This window comes from Aplidium turbinatum, chromosome 1, assembly GCF_918807975.1.
Source record: "Aplidium turbinatum chromosome 1, kaAplTurb1.1, whole genome shotgun sequence".
In the NCBI taxonomy this organism is placed as follows: Eukaryota; Metazoa; Chordata; class Ascidiacea; order Aplousobranchia; family Polyclinidae; genus Aplidium; species Aplidium turbinatum.
This window is the reverse complement of record NC_137472.1, coordinates 62951682-62969886: the sequence shown is the minus strand read 5'-3', so window position 1 is coordinate 62969886 and position 18205 is coordinate 62951682. Positions and strand designations below refer to the sequence as shown.

The 18205-nt window shown below is 36.8% G+C and overlaps 2 protein-coding genes across 8 annotated transcripts in view; both read left to right on the top strand.

Moving 5' to 3' along the window:
* Positions 1 to 18205, top strand: part of LOC145774829 (uncharacterized) — a 395287-nt gene that overhangs the window by 142256 nt on the left and 234826 nt on the right. For 6 of the 7 annotated variants that reach the window (XM_082587146.1, XM_082586429.1, XM_082590496.1 and 3 more), the window contains exon 3: positions 2530 to 3855. In XM_082587146.1, coding sequence (XP_082443272.1) covers positions 2530 to 3855 — 1326 coding nt within the window. Of the gene's footprint in view, positions 1 to 817; positions 897 to 1211; positions 1347 to 2529; positions 3856 to 18205 lie in introns of those variants that run through there. The other variant, XM_082587796.1, reaches the window with a different exon arrangement.
* The window catches only part of LOC145786235 (uncharacterized), a 370479-nt gene that overhangs the window by 282280 nt on the left and 69994 nt on the right, over positions 1 to 18205 (top strand). The window contains exons 5-8 of the mRNA XM_082598227.1: positions 9997 to 10341; positions 10653 to 10715; positions 12399 to 12494; positions 14661 to 14729. Of these exons, the coding sequence (XP_082454353.1) occupies positions 9997 to 10341; positions 10653 to 10715; positions 12399 to 12494; positions 14661 to 14729 (573 nt within the window). The remainder of the gene's footprint in view (positions 1 to 9996; positions 10342 to 10652; positions 10716 to 12398; positions 12495 to 14660; positions 14730 to 18205) is intronic.

Below are 18205 nucleotides of genomic sequence, written 5' to 3'. Positions count from 1 at the left end.
ACTGTTTGTTCAAGAAAGCAGTAGGCTACTTTGTCTTGGGTAAGAGTCGAACTGAGATTGGAACCACGAAATGGAAATTGAACCAATTCGTTTCGAATTAAACTCGTTGTATAAAGCGATACAACAATCTATTGCTCCATTTCATTATTGATTCTGAAGATAAAATATTTCAATAAAAAACTTCAGTTTCTTCAAAGTTTCACTGAAGTTTGAATATTGAAAAATAAGAATAATTGCTAACCAGCTTCAAATTGCAAATTAAAAGATGTTTCATCATTTTCTAACGTTGCAATTTCGTCAAGCAAAGAATCGTTCGGTTTGTTGTTGTGAGTTGAAAAAACGTTCATCACCAAGAACATATTTTTTCTATTGCTTTCCAAGCCACGCACTGCTCACGTGATCACTGCTATAAAACGCGGATGCTGAGCGCTTCTGCACAGTCGACTAGCTGGTTAGTCTGGGTTTGAACCAAGTGTTGGTCAGACTTTACGCATAAAAGTATAACTTGCTGTGTTGTTTCTGTGGTGATGAGTTAGAGTTAGAACAATAATGTATGAATCCCGCGTATATGAGTTTGTATCATTTGATGTTGAACAAAGTGGTTTGTAAAAAAACACAAAACACACACAAAACATATAAAACATGGAGATCAATGCGCCGCACTCGAAACTATTATTCAAATTATGCGTTTGTGTTGGTTTGTTTAATATAAATTTATGTTGCTTGATTTGTCTTGTTTACTTTGATAAGGAAGATTATGTTTATGACTCACAATTGTGTTTTATAGCATCAACTACGTGTTAAGTTAACAAAAAAAATGTATTTCCCACAAAATGAAGAAGAAAATACAACAACTTCAACTGAAGAAACTGGACGACCATTGACAAGAAATTCTGGTAAGTTCATTTTGACAAATATGTTTAAGAAATTGCTCAAATATCGTGCTGGTACGCTCGAAAGCCGCCGGTTCGACACCACTCAAGGACACGCTGCTGTGTCATAGGCAAGGCATTTAATAACGTGCCTGAATGTGGACACTGACTGGCTTCCTTGCATTTGACATGACCTGATTTTCGACCATCAAATTCTTACAGTAATATAGCAAGCGATATGAAGAGAGTGACTAACTGACTATTTTATACTAAAACACAAACCTGGTCCAAACGCTGTTACTTGTGTTCAAGAATTCAAGACACGGTGTTTTCTCACAGAACAATCTCAGATCAATGTATTGAACGTCCATCATCATGTTGATCAACTATTGGTCCAGGTTCACAACCAGCAAAACATAACGAAGATTGTTCGTCAACCCGAACAAACCAATGTTCCATGTGGAGACCAGGAAGGTTTGTGAAACGTTTATGTTCATATAAAAGATGAGTAGATTTCCATAATAATGACAAGTGAGAATAAACTACAAACGAGGCTTATACGTTGACGTCTTTATGTTGTGTCATCAAAAGTTTGAGTGATTTCTGTGATTTAAATAAAAATCAGTTTCATTTAAACACCAAAAATGAAAGTGGAGAGTTGAAATATGACGTCATCACAATAATAACCAAAATTACGTCACAATGTTTTATTATAATGTGCATCAAAAACAGTGGTTCCCAACATTTAGTACAAGACGTTGCAGTTTTAACCAGTCTGCATCGGCTCTTGATCTACGTCATCGTGACGTAACCATCGACTTTTCTATGTCTTTCCATTTAACATTTCAGTTAAAGCAGTGGTTCCTAACCTGGGGGTAAATTACCTTCGAGGAGTAATATGCAATACTTTGGGGGGTAACGCGGCACCACTATCACGCTAAAAAATAAATGTTGTTCTCTATTGCGAGTAATCACTGCAAATATTTTTTAACCTAGTGTGAGTTGCAGTAACAAACAACGGTTGCCACCAGTGGCAGCTAATACAAAAGACGTTTGCTTGTAACGTCGCAGTGCATTTTATATTTTTGTGGCATATTGTTTTCCGCTAGGCTAGATACCATAGTTGCCATTTCCGCGATTTTCCTACGGAATTGGGCTAGAACACACTAAAAACGATATTTTTTTTTCTTGCAGTGATTGTTTCTAAAAACTTACTGAAAAGTAACAAATAAAACGACACAACTAGTAGCATAATGGAAATGGTTAAGTTGTTTTACGAAGTGAATATTAAGGGTAACATGCTATAGTCCCTACGTTTATTTGGGTGACGGCTCGAAAAAGGTTAGGAAACACTGAGTTAAAGGTTCAGCCTCCAAAATATTTTACAAATGTTGGAGCTTTGAGAGAGCGTTTGCCTTGCTGAGCCACAAACGCATGATGTCAAGTAACATGAAGGGTTCAATTTGTTTATTACACATTCGTATTTAATGTCGTTTGCTTTAGCGATTGTCTTACAAATCAACTGATTGGATCTTACAAATGCAATCTCAATTCATAGCTGAGAGTAACTAACAAAATTATGTAAAGAAATATACTTTTATTTGTTGACTCATTCAAAAGTGTTAATTTTGTTTCAATGCGCATTGCACTTATTCAGATCCAAGCAGAGCCTTCGACAAACTGAAGAAAACCACTGGAGAGCTTTATGATCGCAAATTCGATGTGGATGTGGCGAGGTTCGACATTCCCGCATCGAATTTGCCAGAAGTTCATCCAGAGCTTCTGACAATCGACTTCTACAAGGGAAGGTTCATTCCCAATGACGACCAGTATGATCCCAAAACGAGACAAATTCAATTTAAAGAATCCGATAAAAAAGTTTCGATTGATAAATTAATTTCACGTGTTAAGTCCCAAAGCTTCATATCAATCGTCGGTTACCCTGGGGCAGGAAAGACAACGTTATCAAAGCGCCTGGCAAGGGGTCTAAACGAAGCCAGAGACTTTCTCGTTCTGAGGATACTTTTTATGAGCATGAGTGATTGCAATGATGAGAAACTAACTTTGAAGGAATTTTTACTTGGAGATGTAAAATATAACTTGGAGATGGAAGAAAAAAATGTACTTTTTAGTTGGATGAAAAATCACACTCAAAACTGTTGTTTTGTCTTTGACGGATTCGACCAGGTGAACTGGAATTTGGTGGATAAAGTGAAAAGATCAAATTATGACACTTTACTCACATGCCAGGAGCTTGTGTCGTATCTGTGTAGAGGATTATTATTACCTAATTGCCACATTGTATTCACCTCACGACCACACGCCATGCTCAAAATTCCTGAAATCTGTCGCCCTAAGCAAACATATTTTGTTGGAGACTTAACGTCTGAAAATATGAAACAATTATTTATTGCATTGATAAATGATGAACAAAAATCAAGTAAAATTTTTGAAAAGCTAACTGTAGAAACTCCTCATCTAGAATCCTTGTGTCACAATCCTTTGATGCTACAATTATACTTGAGAGCTTCTCTTGATTCATCAGATGAAACTGTAAATATTTCGACAATGACCCAAATATTTCATCGTGTGCTGGAAAACCTCAAATCATCAGGTCACGTCATTTCTCTTTCGGATCAAGTCGTTATTAGTTTATCAAAACTAGCATTTCAAGCTACTAAGAATAAAACAGTATTAATCACAATTGAAGATCTTCAAGCAGAACATTTAACAAGCGAGCAAGTCCAAGCACTTGTTGTGACATTATTTGGTTCAAATCGAAGGTGTGGTCTTTTGGAGGGTAACCGACGATTGTATTTTTCACACCAAACTTTTCAAGAGTTTTTTACCGCTTTATACATGGTCGATCAAATGTCGTTAGAAAATTTCACAACATTTGTTCAAAGTAATCTACTGGTCAATCATTGGTCAGTCGTTGTCCAGTTTTTATCCGGACTGCTGTTGGATCCATGGATGAATGAAGGTAATTATGTTTCATAAACAATGTTTTGTTATCCAACTGAAATCGAATAAGTTCGTGATTGTCCAAAATTGGACAATCTGTTTTTCATTAAAGCAGGAGTTCGTAACCATTGTTACACGTACCACTAGGAGGTGCGAGACTTGTCTTCAGGAGTTGCGGAAGTGCTGAACCATTCGGATTAGTAACAAAATGTCGATTTGTATAAACGTGAACAGCGATAAGCACTTCTAGAATAATCCGTTTTCACAAATTGCTTCAAGCAGGAATATCCACTAAACCACTTAAACTTTATAACTGTAAATAATGGTAGGCTAATGTTAAGTGACTGAAGAAATAACTGCAATAGGCACTGAGCTAAGTACACACACAACCGCAGAACAGATACCAAAGGTGTTAATATTTTGTTGTAACGTACACTAGCGTGTAATCACAAGACAAGATTGCGGGATAGGGAGCGGCGACAAAGTACAATCCGGGAAGCAATTATGACATACAGCAAACGTAATCTAATATAAATTCAGTTAGCAAGATGCCCTCCAGTGAGGAACTGCTTGTTGAGCTGCGGTTTTTTTCGTTTTACTTGAAGTGCCTCATGAATTTGGTTTCAAATTTTGATGGACAGTTTAGAATTATTTCAAACGAATCTGATGTAAAATTGACGTCACAACAGATACTGCAGTCATGTATGTGGTCTTTAAATTTGATTCAGCTCAATAACGTTTGTTTTGCGTTATGGTTATTGCCTTAGTGTAAGTGCATTGCACCGAGTCGCATGCGCTTGATTACGTCGTGCCGCCCTGTGGCTGTTGAGTAGTTCTTAATAATTACACTGGTCTACAAATTTCAACTTTTTTTTTCAGGTTTGGGTTTTGACAACTGATTTTGGCTAATTTTGGGGCGCTGAATTCGAAAATGAACTCAGATTTTCTCTATCACATCAAGTTTTTTTTTCTATCGTTGCCATTATTTTATGAAATTGACCAATTTTACCCTTTTTAGTGCAGTAAAATGTCAAATATAATTATTTTCTGACAGCTATAAACTTTCAAACATAGAGATATTTTTACACTAAATTCATAAATTGGTTCAGATTTCCTCTAAAATAAAAAAAATTCCTGTTATGATAATTGTAATAGGACATAGTGGAGGTTGGTAGCGTTGAGTTTTTCCATGCTGGCTTGAACTCCCTGTCTTGGCTTCTCAGGCGTTATCTGTAGGTCAGCTGCTATCTCTGTGCAGATGGAATATCGTAGGAAAACAGCTGGTGGGAGTAGATTTGACTTAGTAATAAATTCTTGCTTAGTGAGGAAGATTTATTTAGAAGTTTTATAAAGCACATGTACATTGTACATACCAACATCAGAGTTCAAGCTGAAAAGTGGTTTGTAGAAGGAAAAAGTATTTTCATACTTTATAAGTTTGAGTTCAAGTCGGTTAGAGTTTTTGGTATAGTGGTGTTTCTGTGGAAAAACTTGCTCTTAGAAAACTACTAACAAAGAAAGGTTATATTTGATCTCAAGCTATGTCTGCTTCCAGCAAAAGAAGAAAATGTTCTAATGATCCGGATATATTTTGTTACATTTGTGGATGCTTCATGTTGAAGTCTCAACAATGCAATATTACCACGTTTGTAAAAAGGGCATATCTTGCTGGGCTCCTCAAAAGCTGGGCTCCTCATAAAGTGTGCAAGACCTGCTTTGAATGTCTGAGAAGTTGGTCGCAAGGAAAAGGTTCACAAATGAAATTTGGAATACCCATGATTTGGCGAGAGCAACGAAATCATGTTGACGATTGTTATTTTTGTCTTGTTAGTGTGAAAGGGTATAACAAAAAGAGTAAACATCGTTTTGAAATATCCAAATCTGGATTCGGCATTGCGGCCAGTTCCTCACAGTGATGAAAAGCCACTGCCAGTATTTACATCACTTCCAGAACTACACGAAGAGGCTATTTCTTCTTCAGAAGCATCGTTTAGTGAAGGAGAAGGGGAAATTTTTCAACCAGTACCCGAAGATCTGTCAGACAAGCCTTCCCAGTTTAATCAGATAGAATTAAATGATTTAGTGAGAGATTTGTATTTGCCTAAGCAATCTGCGGAGTTATTGGCATCAAGGCTACAGGAAAGGAAACTTCTCAAAGCTGGTACAAGCGTGACATTTTATCGCAAACGAGAAGAAGAACTGCTTCCATAGTTTGCTTCCCACAATGATTTCGTTTATTGCAACAATATAGAAGGGCTTCTTCTAGAAATGGGATTACCACAGTATGATGCAGATGAATGGAGACTTTTCATTGATAGCTCCAAACGAAGTTTGAAGTGTGTTCTACTTCACAATGGTAACGTGTACGGTTCTATTCCGATAGGACATTCGGTGACAATGAAAGAAGAGTATTAGAACATTAAAACTGTTCTTGAAAAGTTAAAGTACCATGAGCATGGTTGGCTCATCTGTGTAGATTTAAAAATGGTGAACTTTTTGTTGGGGCAACAAAGTGGCTACACCAAATACCCATGTTTCCTATGCTACTGGGACAGCAGGGCCAAGGATCAGCACTGGAACAAAGAAGAGTGGCCTCCAAGGCTCACCTCGACACCTGGAGACAAAAATATCATACGTGATCACTGATCAGTTAGTTGATATCAAAAAGATCCTCTTGCCTCCTCTTCACATCAAACTTGGTTTCATGAAACAATATGTAAAAGCTTTGGATCATGAAGGAGAGTGTTTCAAGTATATATGTTATGCTTTTCCTGGTCTCAGTGAAGAGAAAAAAAGAGCTGGGATTTTCAATGGACTACAAATCAGGCAATTGTTAAAGGATGAAAATTTGTAAAATCAATGTTGCCATTCGAGGCTAGAGCTTGGAATGCTTTCGGTGCTGTTGTGAGAAATTTTTTGGGAAACAGAAAAGCAGAAAATTATAAAGATCTCTTAAAGGAACTACTGCTTAGTTTTGAAGATTTGGGATGCAGGATGAGCATCAAAGTTCACTATTTGAAGAGCCATGCAGATGAGTTTCCAGAAAACCTTGGGAAAGTTAGTGAAGAACAGGGTGAACGTTTCCAACAGGATATTAAAATTATGGAGTAGCGTTATCAAGGTCGGTGGGATTGTCATATGATGGCCGACTATTGCTGGAGTTTTAAAAGAGAAATTCCAGATGCTGTTCATAAAAGAAAGTCCCTCAAAAGAGCATTTTTAAGCTTATAAGTGAAGAGTTCATATTTTATGAAAGCTCTTTTATTGACTGTTTCTGATGCTATTTCTGTGTGTGTCTTCAGAATTTCTGCACTCCATTGGAATGTCTATGTGCATATTGTGTGAACTGTAGGCTATAATTCAGATAATACCTTGTCACTATCCTATCGACATGTTTGTCAGCATAATGTAGCGTTTGATGTTATTATGGTTGCTCTTTTGCAGGGCCGTTGACAGGATTTCTCGGGCCCGGTACCAATTTATTTTTCGGGCCCCCTTCATCGACAATATTATGAATATAAAGGTTGTGTACAAACTTTTATTGATGTGCTGTAAAAATGAGGATGACACATGCCGTTCAAAGTAGAAAATTAAGAGGAATATCATTTATATCTTCTCAAAGATTTGTTGTACCGTATCCACGAATTTCCCCAACTGTGCAATTACGCATTAGGGATTTCTTCATAAACTGCAAATCCTTGCTCTCAATCACGATCTTCGTCGATATGTTTAAAATTGTTGGAGTTTTCGGCTGAAATTAATTCTTTGTAAAGTAGAGTAGCCGTAGGAGAGTAAAACATTTGTTCACAAAGAAACCTCACGATCAAGCGGCACTGGTTCGGCTCTCGGAATATGCGCTTGAGCAACGCATTTGAGGATTGCTCCGATTTTAGCGGCACCTAGTGGATGGATTAAGAATTCACAGACAAGACTTCAACAAACGGAAATGTTTCTCTGTCAATCTCGGTAACCGGCCAGGCGTCAGTGGTTCAAAGCCTCTACAAGTATGCGAAACTTCTAGGAATAAGCTATCAGAAGCTTTGTCGGTCCAAGGATAAAGATTCAAACCAACCAACTTGTCTATTCAGTAACTCACAAATGGAAACAGTTGCTTCCTCTTCATGAAAGTGTGGTACTGACGTAACAATCAATGCTGATGTCAGACCAACATTGAAAGGGTGAAGTGTTTTAATATAGCATATGTGCAATTGTGCATCCAATAATAAGGAAGGTTCTGGAAATATTATTTTGTTTAAACTTATTGTAGCTCTTGAGTTGTGTGGCTGAGCAACGCATTTCAAAGCAGATTTCAATACTTTAATTTTAAAAGCAGAGAATATGACTCACTTTATAGACATTTTGACTTAGGCTACAATTTGTGCTGACTGATGAAAGCACATCAACCAGCCTTTGAATGAATGTGTGCATTCCAAGTTATGTTCACATTATAGTTGTCCTATGGCGCACTAAGTATCGCTCCATACCAGGCCCGTAACTAGCTTGGAGCACCAGGGGGGGCAAAAAGTATTCCAGAGGGGGCCCAACTTTTACCTTCAGTATCGTGTACGAAAACGACGTTTGTACACAATGTAGTATATCTACGCAAAAACATTAATCGTATAGCAGCGTTTACATTAGCATAGATTATCATAGAAACAGCAGCGTAAACTGGCATTATAGAGTCAATTACATACTGTAGCTTAAGCAGTTATAATGACGATAGCATAGAAATTGAGAAACAAAATCATTTTTAAAACATCCGATCCGGATCCGACCATCAACTAGCGATAAAATGGTTAAAAATAGGCATAGAAACCGCAGTGAAATAAAAATTTATGATTTTGTAGTTGACTCTTTTGTTAGTTAATCCTTTCATGAACTTCGAGTTCGTTTTAGTTTATTTGCATTTTCCCCTAATGCGCTGTATAAATCACACAAAATATACACAGAAAATAGGCGTTCAACTATGATCAAATAGGGCTGCAGCCGCTGCACCTGTCACTCATCGTTTTGTAAATAATTGTACAATGTGTTACCTACATTGCACCTCTTTTTCCATAGTGCAGAATCAACAATCATCTCTTCAAGATCAATCTTTTAAGGATAATATTGAGAATGTATTTCACACCATCAGTGAAATACATCCTCGCCAAAGATAGGTTAGGTCCTACCTTAACAGAAGGCGTTGGTGGACTTTACTGAGTCTATTAACAAAAACGTCCACGTCTATTTTCTCGGTCATTTTCTTTTGAAACCCCAACAGGACCAAGTTCGCCTGTCTCGTCTGGAACATAGACCTGCGTGTAGGCTTGTCTATCCGAGATAAGACCGAGAAGCCACTCTCACAAACCGCACTACTGGACACGAATAATGCCATAGTAGCAGCAAGTTTATATGCATTCACTAATGCCAGTCGTTGATTGTACAGTTCTTTCAGTAGGCTAATAATTGGAATTTTGCAACTTCCACACGCCACGGTCATGTAGGAACTGTTTTGCGACTTGCAATTCCGCCTCTGATGGAATATCTATCTTCAGTTGCGTATATAGGCCTAATGGAATGAGAGATTCACCGTCCAAGAAGTTTTTATTTTTTCTTGAAAGGGCACGAACAGATGTGTAAAACCATAAATTGTCAGCAAATCTGAGTTTCATCTCCAAAACAATGTCGTCTATCACAGCATAGCCTACATCAGTAACCTTCTCAGATCCATTTTCTCTTCCATTCCTACAACAACTAGAAGGCTAGGCTAACTCTTCCATCACCAGGAAATCACAAATCAGTAAGGCGTGTATTTGGCAGTCAACTTTCTGCACAGTATTCTGGAGACTTGTCGGCTATCACACTGCTTTGCTCAGTTGGAAACTGGTGTACTCTGGATCTAACCAACATTAAATCTCGAGTCTGTTTAACACAACATTCGACCACACCATTAAACACGTCACACAATGTTTACAATTAAACAACACAAGAAAATCGGATATAAAACTGAAAAGTCCGCGAACAGAGCTAATTAACATCATTTTTTTCCAGGGGGTGCCAACATTTTTGTAGGGGGGGCTTCGCCCCCCCTGCGCCCCTCCTAGTTACGGGCCTGCTCCATACTACTGTGCTGCGGCACACTATGAGGTAGTTAACAGTTTTATTTCTCGCTTTTCAGATCTCTTGCAAGATTCTAGTCTTCAAGAATCCCATGCTTCAAATCAACTTAAATCATCTTCCCAGGATGCTTCAAATCAACCACAATCGTTTTCACAAGATGTTTCAAATCAACCACAATCGTCTTCCCAGGATACTTCAAATCAACCACAATCATTTTCACAAGATGTTTCAAATCAACCACAATCGTCTTCCCAGGATGCTTCAAATCAATCACAATCATCTTCCCAGGATGCTTCAAATCAACCACAATCGTCTTCTCAAGATACTTTAACTGTTTCTGGAAAGTCAAAACCTCAATACTTAATAAGAAAATTGAAATACTTCAAAAAAAGAATATTTCCAAGTAAGAAACTAATTATATGAATTTAAATGTGTTTATGTTGCATTAAATCACAAACTTGAACAAAACCGGTTTTGAAATTTTATTTCCCGGAATAATTAGAAGATAAAAATATTTCAAATCTATCAGATCTTTGTGCTGTTATATGGTTATCGGCCAAAAGTAATTTCAAATATTCAACTTTTAGGTTTAACACAATTTCATTTCAATTAAAATTTAAATCAAACTTTACGTCTATGTCTCGCTTTATCGCAATAAACGTCACAATAAATTAAGACTGTAATTAACTTTTGTCGTTATTTGTGTTTTTACAGAATCATCTGGAAGAACAGCCAAACCTTCACAACGATTGCAACCCTTTTCCCACCCCCAACCAAGTAAGATCGGACTACACTGACAATTAGAGCATTGTCAATTCATTTCAATTGTTCTGCATTTCCCGTTAGATCAGTTTGCTCAACGCGAGCCGCTCGGGCCATGTCGCCAAATTATGACGTTTCACGAATGACCACAACCACTCTCTTCCTGCCTTCTTGTTGCCAGAGTTTTTGGGAACGGTGACTTGGTTTTGCTAAGTAAATTCGTATTCGTAAGCTAGCATTTTTACTTTATCTACAGATAAACCATGATGTTGCTTTGCCCAATTAATGTTCCTATTTAATTGCGCATGCCGCATGCGGACCGCGGACCATCAGTTGGTGACCCCTGAATTAGAGCATTGTCAATTCATTTCAATTGATTCTTCATTTCCAGTTAAATCAATTTGCTCAACGCGAGCCCCTCGGGCCATGTACAACTTAAAGAGGATCCAAACGTTTTTTTCTTGCTGTTTTGTAACTTTTTTAAGGTTGTTTATCTTTGAACAAACATACTTTTGTATTAGGAAAATTGTCGCACCAATTGCAGGCCTATATTTTACGAGATACTGAATGAAAAAGTCGCTCTGATGCTTTGAAACCGCAGACTTGCTGGCTCCTCTGGAAATTCGGTCTCGCATTTGCAGAAGCTTTGAGATTGTTGCAAATCATTGGTAACTTACAATCAAGCAGGCACATTGACGCCAATGAGTTGACCAGTGACCAAAACAGCAATAATTACAAGTTTAGCAAAATTTTCGATACCTGAAGATGTTTTATTGGTTTTTGGTGCTATAAAAACTTTTAGACAATATATCAAATGCTTCAATATTTTGCAAACTTGCTTGCGGCTTGGGCTGAGCAAAGCTTTTCAAAACTGAAACTCTTCAAAACGATTGTAGGCTATAGTAGGCCTGTGCAAGAGTTTAGAATAGGCTTGCCCTGGTCAGTAAATCAGTTTTTTACACTGATACATCGTCAATATACCAATAGACAATATATCAAATGCTTCAATGCTTTGCAAACTTATTTGCGGCTTATCTTTAAAAAAATTTCCGGGGGAAAGTTAGGTGTTTGTTTCATAAGAAAGGACACATCAGTGCATCATTAGTGCAAATTGAGGACAATTATAAAAATATTTTGGACTTTTCAAGTATTTTCTGGGTACTTAAAACGATCTCGTTCCCTAGCACAAAAGTAGCCTACTCACTGAACCACTTAAGTCAACACTGCTGGCTACAATACAGAAGTGTACAGGAGCCGGAGCGTGAGTCTGGGCATCTAAGGTCTAGTTCCAAACATTTGGAGTCTGCGGTCAACATAGCAGAGTTATTAACCAAACTTACACATAAAAAAGTAAGCTAAGTATGAAACATGAGATTTTGGCGTAAGCTGTATTATTTTGCTGATACCGTGTAAAGTTTAACCATCATTTAATTTTTAATTCCTAGTTTTACTACAACATATAAAGTAATTTAACCAACAACAATTGGAGTTACCAAAACTAAAAACTTTATGACTTTTATTGTTCACTTATTAAAGTAAAAAGTTGAGCAATGATGCGCTGAAATTGAATCTTGCCTGAAGTGCATCGGACTTGCAGCAAGCAAATGTTTGTCGCTCAGGGTCACTTGCAAAATCTTTTTTTTTAATTTGCCATCTGCAAGTAAGGTGCATATTGCAAACATGTTTGTACTTTTATAGGTTCTTTAAGTTCAACAACTATCCAGTCACCTTCAGAAGAATCCGATGTTTCAACACTCCAAACACCTTCCCAGCAAACCCGATTATCTTCACCTGGTAAAATGTATTTTACTTTGTACATCAAATTAAGATCTTGACAACGCTGTGTAATGTGTATACAGAGGTGAGCAGTAGCGCGCTGATACCAATTGGTAAACATCAAACCACGCTGATACCAACAAAAGTGACACCAACCCTTGGGAAAGAGCATTTTAAAAGGTTGAGGATTCGAATCTATTCTAGAATAGTTTTTATTCTTAAATAGTTTAAAATATTTTTGCCAAGGAAAATGATTTAAACGCCAAGTAAAGTCAAAGAATTGTTTGAAGCACAAAATATGTTCATTAAAACGTGAAATAAATGCTGTTCTGTGTTCATAGCTATTCGAATCTTTCGCTGTAAAACATTTTCTCAGTTTGATGGTGGTTAACTCTGCAGTGGAAACTAATAATGTGGAGACTCACACAATGCAGTCGCTGTTCCAGTACCCTGCGATTAACAGCGTGACATCCACTGACAAGATTTTATTTTGCTCTTATTGATATAATAGTTATTCAAACGAAGTGAAACCAACCAACAGACAACTGTTTTCATATTAATTTACCGTTTTGCAAACGTTGAAACAATATAAAAAAACGGATTTTGCTATCAAGAGTGTCACGCAATAAAAATGAAGATTAATATTGGTGTTAAAGTGTTAGTGAACCAAGTCACTATATCGCACCAATGACTGCCGTACTGTTAGATTATATATTGACTTTAATACATTAAATTAACAATATTATATTAATTAGCAAAAGGCGTATGTTGGCTAATGTTACTTGTTTTACTTTCGGTTCTGTCGAATGACATTAACTCAAGCACCGAAATGTTGATTTACTCAATGTTCCTTCAGCTAAGATGTCACGCATGAACGCATAATGTCACGCATGAACGCATAGGCGTTCAAAAATAAAATTAATTTGCTTTTTACTTTTTGCGAAATATTTTAAATCTAATTGGAGAAGAACCGAAATATTATAATTTATATGAAATGATAACCTCCAATTGAGTTACGGGGAAGAATGTGATTGTTCATTCTTTGAGGGTAATTGTCAGCTACTCTCAAAATTGTGATCTAAAAAGTTAGCCATAAAAGCAAACAGTTCTGCGGGAAGCGAATTTTTTTTCCACGAAGTGTTTGTCTCATTTACATATTTCTGTAAGCCATTACTGGTTACCGCGCAGCGCGCGTCACTGTTTTTACCGATTCATTTTTTTCGCGCGGTTTTCAAAGTCAGCAGCCGATTTTCGCCCTGCAGGTCCAAGTCTAAACATTGAACTTGAAAAAAACGTAGCCTGGAGACACAAATAGTCTAGTCAAGTTTAAAAAAGTTGAGAAAAGTAATTGATTCTGGTCACTCTAAAAGTAAGATATTTCTGAATTAATTAACAATTAACCCTAACTCTAACAATAACAATTAACCCTAAGCCATTAAACCTAACCCTACTTTTTTTGAAAAGCTTTTGCGCACCGCAAAAATTAATTTAAAGAAAAAAAAATTGACTTCGATGAGCGTCAAACCGATATCCTCACGAACATAGGCTAAGGCAGAAGATGAACACACTGAACCAAACACGCCAACGAAAAATGTTTGCATTCACATGGTATTAATACAAACTCTATGCGAAGTAACAGAAAGTTCGCGGGAAAAAAAATTCGCTTGCGGGAAACGTCAAGACTGGCTCCTGCGATGTCAATCAGCGTGTGTGCGCTTGTGTAACCTATTTGCTGTGCTGCACGCGCGCACTCCACCAATAAAAATAATGTTATGCCCAGACAGTAAATCAACCTTTTTTTGATTTAACGTCTGCAAACGTAACAAAAACTGTTGATTTGCTGTCTGGGTAGTTTTATCTACTGTCGCTTTACAATATTTAAGGTCTTTTAGCGACTGGGCTCATTTTTAATTTCATATCAAGTTTACGATGTCATCACATTATTACCCGACTTATTCTCACTGCGTCATCCCAAAAAGAGAACAATCGCTATCGTCTTTAAAGTCTCTGGTTTGACCCTAACTGCTCAATCCCGAACAGAACTGAAATGAGATCTACCAGTATCAGAGCAGAAGGCAAAACCATTCGGCCACTGAGCTGGTTCACTCCAGCACTGATACATAACGTAAATAAGACGTGAAAAAAAAATGAATAAGTTTTCATGAGGGATGTAATTCTTTTCAGGTGAAAAATTGCGAAAACGGAAAGTATTTCTTACTGCGCTGCATAAAAGAACTCGAGAAGTTGCTGCTGGTAGGTAAATGTGTTTACTTAGTCAACACATGGCCACCTGGAGATGCGGCCTGATTTGTCACATTTTGCAGATTTTGATTACAGCTACTGCTAGTGTTTGACTGACATTTTTTGAGATGTTTTTACTTTTTGCGGTTTCCTAATGACATAAAACTTTTTTGTTGCCTTGGGGAAGCAGTAGCAAATGAGAAAAAGTAAGTTAAAAAACACAAAATCAGACTGTTATTGAAAATTAACTGTCTGACTAAAATCTTCGAAATCAAATTTTCTTTGTTTTTCAACATGTGAGAATGTTAAAACCTATTGTGTCATCTGGGGAAAAGAATAAAGAAAGCGTAAAAATATAATTTTTAGAAAAATTTATTTAAACGTTCGCCCAAAGTTAGAAAAACCTGAAAATTTCTGCAAAATGTGACAAATCAGGCCGTATCTTTAGGTGGCCATGGTCAACACAATTTTCTATGCTAAGGATGTTTTATCAATTTTGGCTTGGCATATATTTAGGCAACTGAAAACCAATACTGCATAGTTGTTTTTTTAAGTAGTTTTGTTTCTAAAAGAGTTTAAATTTCAGGTTAAAAATAATCAAAAGATGAAAAATGCCAAGTGAAGCAAATCAGCCATGTTAGAAAACAAAGGCTCTAGCAGCAAATATTAGTGTAGATATAAGCACGGTAAGCATAAGAGCATAACAAGTAAGTTGCACCTTACAAAATAAAGTGGAAAATCGTGATCTCTAGTTTACATTCAAGCAACAGTACTTATTTCTTTCAGGCAGCAAGAAATTTTCAAATTGTAGTAACTCAAACAGATTTTTCTACAAAGGTCTAACTTATCACAAGTTAATAAATATTTGTCAACCATATCACTAATAGTCAGTAGCGTTGACAAGGAGATCCAGATGGTACGTTAAGATCCTGCCAGAGATGATTTTATGGTCCTTGACTTTTTCAAAAGGCACGGAAACTTGAAAAACATCGAGTGTTCTTTTAATATACCGATAGTGTGTTTTTGACGTGTTTCTATCTAGGCCACAAGAATCTCATTGGTAGCCTACCAGTTCCAAATTATACAGTAGAACCGCTACTCAGAGTCAAAAGTGCATACTAAGATTCATTCTACTGGGAAAGCTTTGTCACACTTGACAAGTCATAATAATCATCTCTTCTGGCAGTGAGTCCTTCAGATCATCTAGATAAGAGTGAAGCAATGTTTTAGCGCTCTCTTCTGTTTTGCTAATTTCGGCTCCAATCCAGGTCTCGTTTGGACATCAACTAAATTCAACTCGATACCTTTATTTTAAAACATATAACTGCACTTAAAAAGTGGCTGCCCCCATGAATCGGGGAAGATTTGACTTCGATTTGCTTTTTTTCTTCTGTCCTCAGTGGTTCAGGTAAAATTTGAATCAAAGTTAAAAGTAATTAATTACACATTTTTACGTAGACTACAGTAATTGTAATTGAGACTAATTTTGTAGCTATTTTTAATGAAACGGTTGAAATAATGCTTTACTGAAACAGCTTGGAATCCAGGGACTTGAATAAAATGAATCTCAGGATCAATATTTAAAAATAAACTATCTAACTACGCTGTTAAAATGTCTCGATGCTGCTAACATGTCGCAGTTAACATGTCCCTCCTACCCGTATAAGTTACTGTATTCAATTCAATTTTTATTTATCTTTGTTGGAAAGCAAAAGAAACGTAACTTAGTCGCTTTATATAACATATATTTTTATGAATAGCAACATTAAAATCATTCAATAGCCTACATAGCTACAGCTGATTGCCTTTTTGTTCAAGTGAAGTGATTTTGAAAGCAAATAAAGGAAGCGTTTTTTCAAACTGTCCTTTTCAATTTTTAAAGTTTCTTAGGAAACATTACTTCCTTTCACAAACTTAAAATAGAATAATCACGAGACAAAACTTTAAAAATGATTTAATCTGGTGTAGCTTCAATAAAAAATCCAAACAATCCATTTACCAGGCATTATAGTCTAAGCGTAAAACGTATTGACCTGGAATAAATTGCGACCTTAACAAATTAGGTATCGTTGGAAAGCTTAACTCCTCTAGATTAAGATTTTCACTCTCCTCCAACCAGAAAAAGTTATGGCTGTTTTTTTAGCAGCACTTTGCGCCGCTAGTGTCGAAAGTGCAGTTTTCCTTTTGCGCAAGTTTCTAGTCTAATTTTCAACTTTTTTCCCTACGTGTATAAGAAAGAGACAACTCACATTTGAAAAAATATTTTTATTTTTAAATGACGTCACTCTGACCTCATCAAACTAAAATTGCTTACATTACTCCCAGCCCATTGATAATTGCAGATCCAATACATTTCATTTCAGTTGTTTTTATTTCTGACCATCATATCAAAAACAATACACGTCAACATAGCAAAGGTCCACAAAAAGGTAGAAGCGACAAAACGCGAACGTTAAAACGTGCTTTTGACCGAAGTAAGTTATTGAGTTGAAAAAAAATTGGCACGGTCGCAACACCTTCAGAAAAATTTAAGATATAAAGGGAAAATAAAAAAAATAAAATGTTACAAACAAAAAAAAACAAATAAACAACATATATTTAGGCTATAGCTTTATTAGCCCACATAGCTTTAGCTGATAGTGATATATTTAAGATTTGTACGGACAGTTGCTATGAACATCGTGCGTTATCAAGAGTGCTGATGGTCGTGAGGAGAACACGTCTTGATGCGTTTAGCTCATAGCAAAGAGCAAGGCAGGCAAAGAAAACACCACAAAGAAATCCTACCACGGGTAAAGCCATTTCAAGTGCAACGCACCAAGCCTTGCACGACTCACAAAATAGATAGGCTGTAACTTGACGACATGAAAACAAAGACAAACTAGCAAAAACAACATCACCATCATGCGGAAATCCAATTATACCCAGAGAAGTTATGTCTTGAAGATAGCAAGCGTGCTTTGTAATAAAGTTGCGTTGATAAAGCGATAATTTTACATCCCAGTCAGTTAAACTCGTCACCTCCACACCGATCTAACTTCAGCAAACGTTGAATTAATGCAAAAATGGCAGGCATCGCTAGCTGGTATGCAGTAGTGGGATCTAAAAGATCGTTTTTAGACAGAACGGAGCTTCATATAATGATTCAAGGGGACATTTTGACCCCAAGTCCGGTTTAATGACGAAACTAAGCGCTGTAAGTGGCGAGAGTATATTATGGGCATTATACAAAAAGTGCGAAATTTTTAAAACTTTACTTCAATAATTATGCCTTCGAGGAAATGGTTGACAGTTGAGTGCCCAAGGCGTGGAACTATTGTTCTTGTCGACAGTGAAAATTCGACTCACACTGCTAATGGATATGCCATGTCTGAGGAGTAGGCTACAGCTCAACTATCCAGTGGAATCTTTCGGGTAGCCCAAATTTCGGCAAAACACAAATATCCATCAGACAAGAAAAATTGGCAAATCGTGCGTGGGTCTGGGCA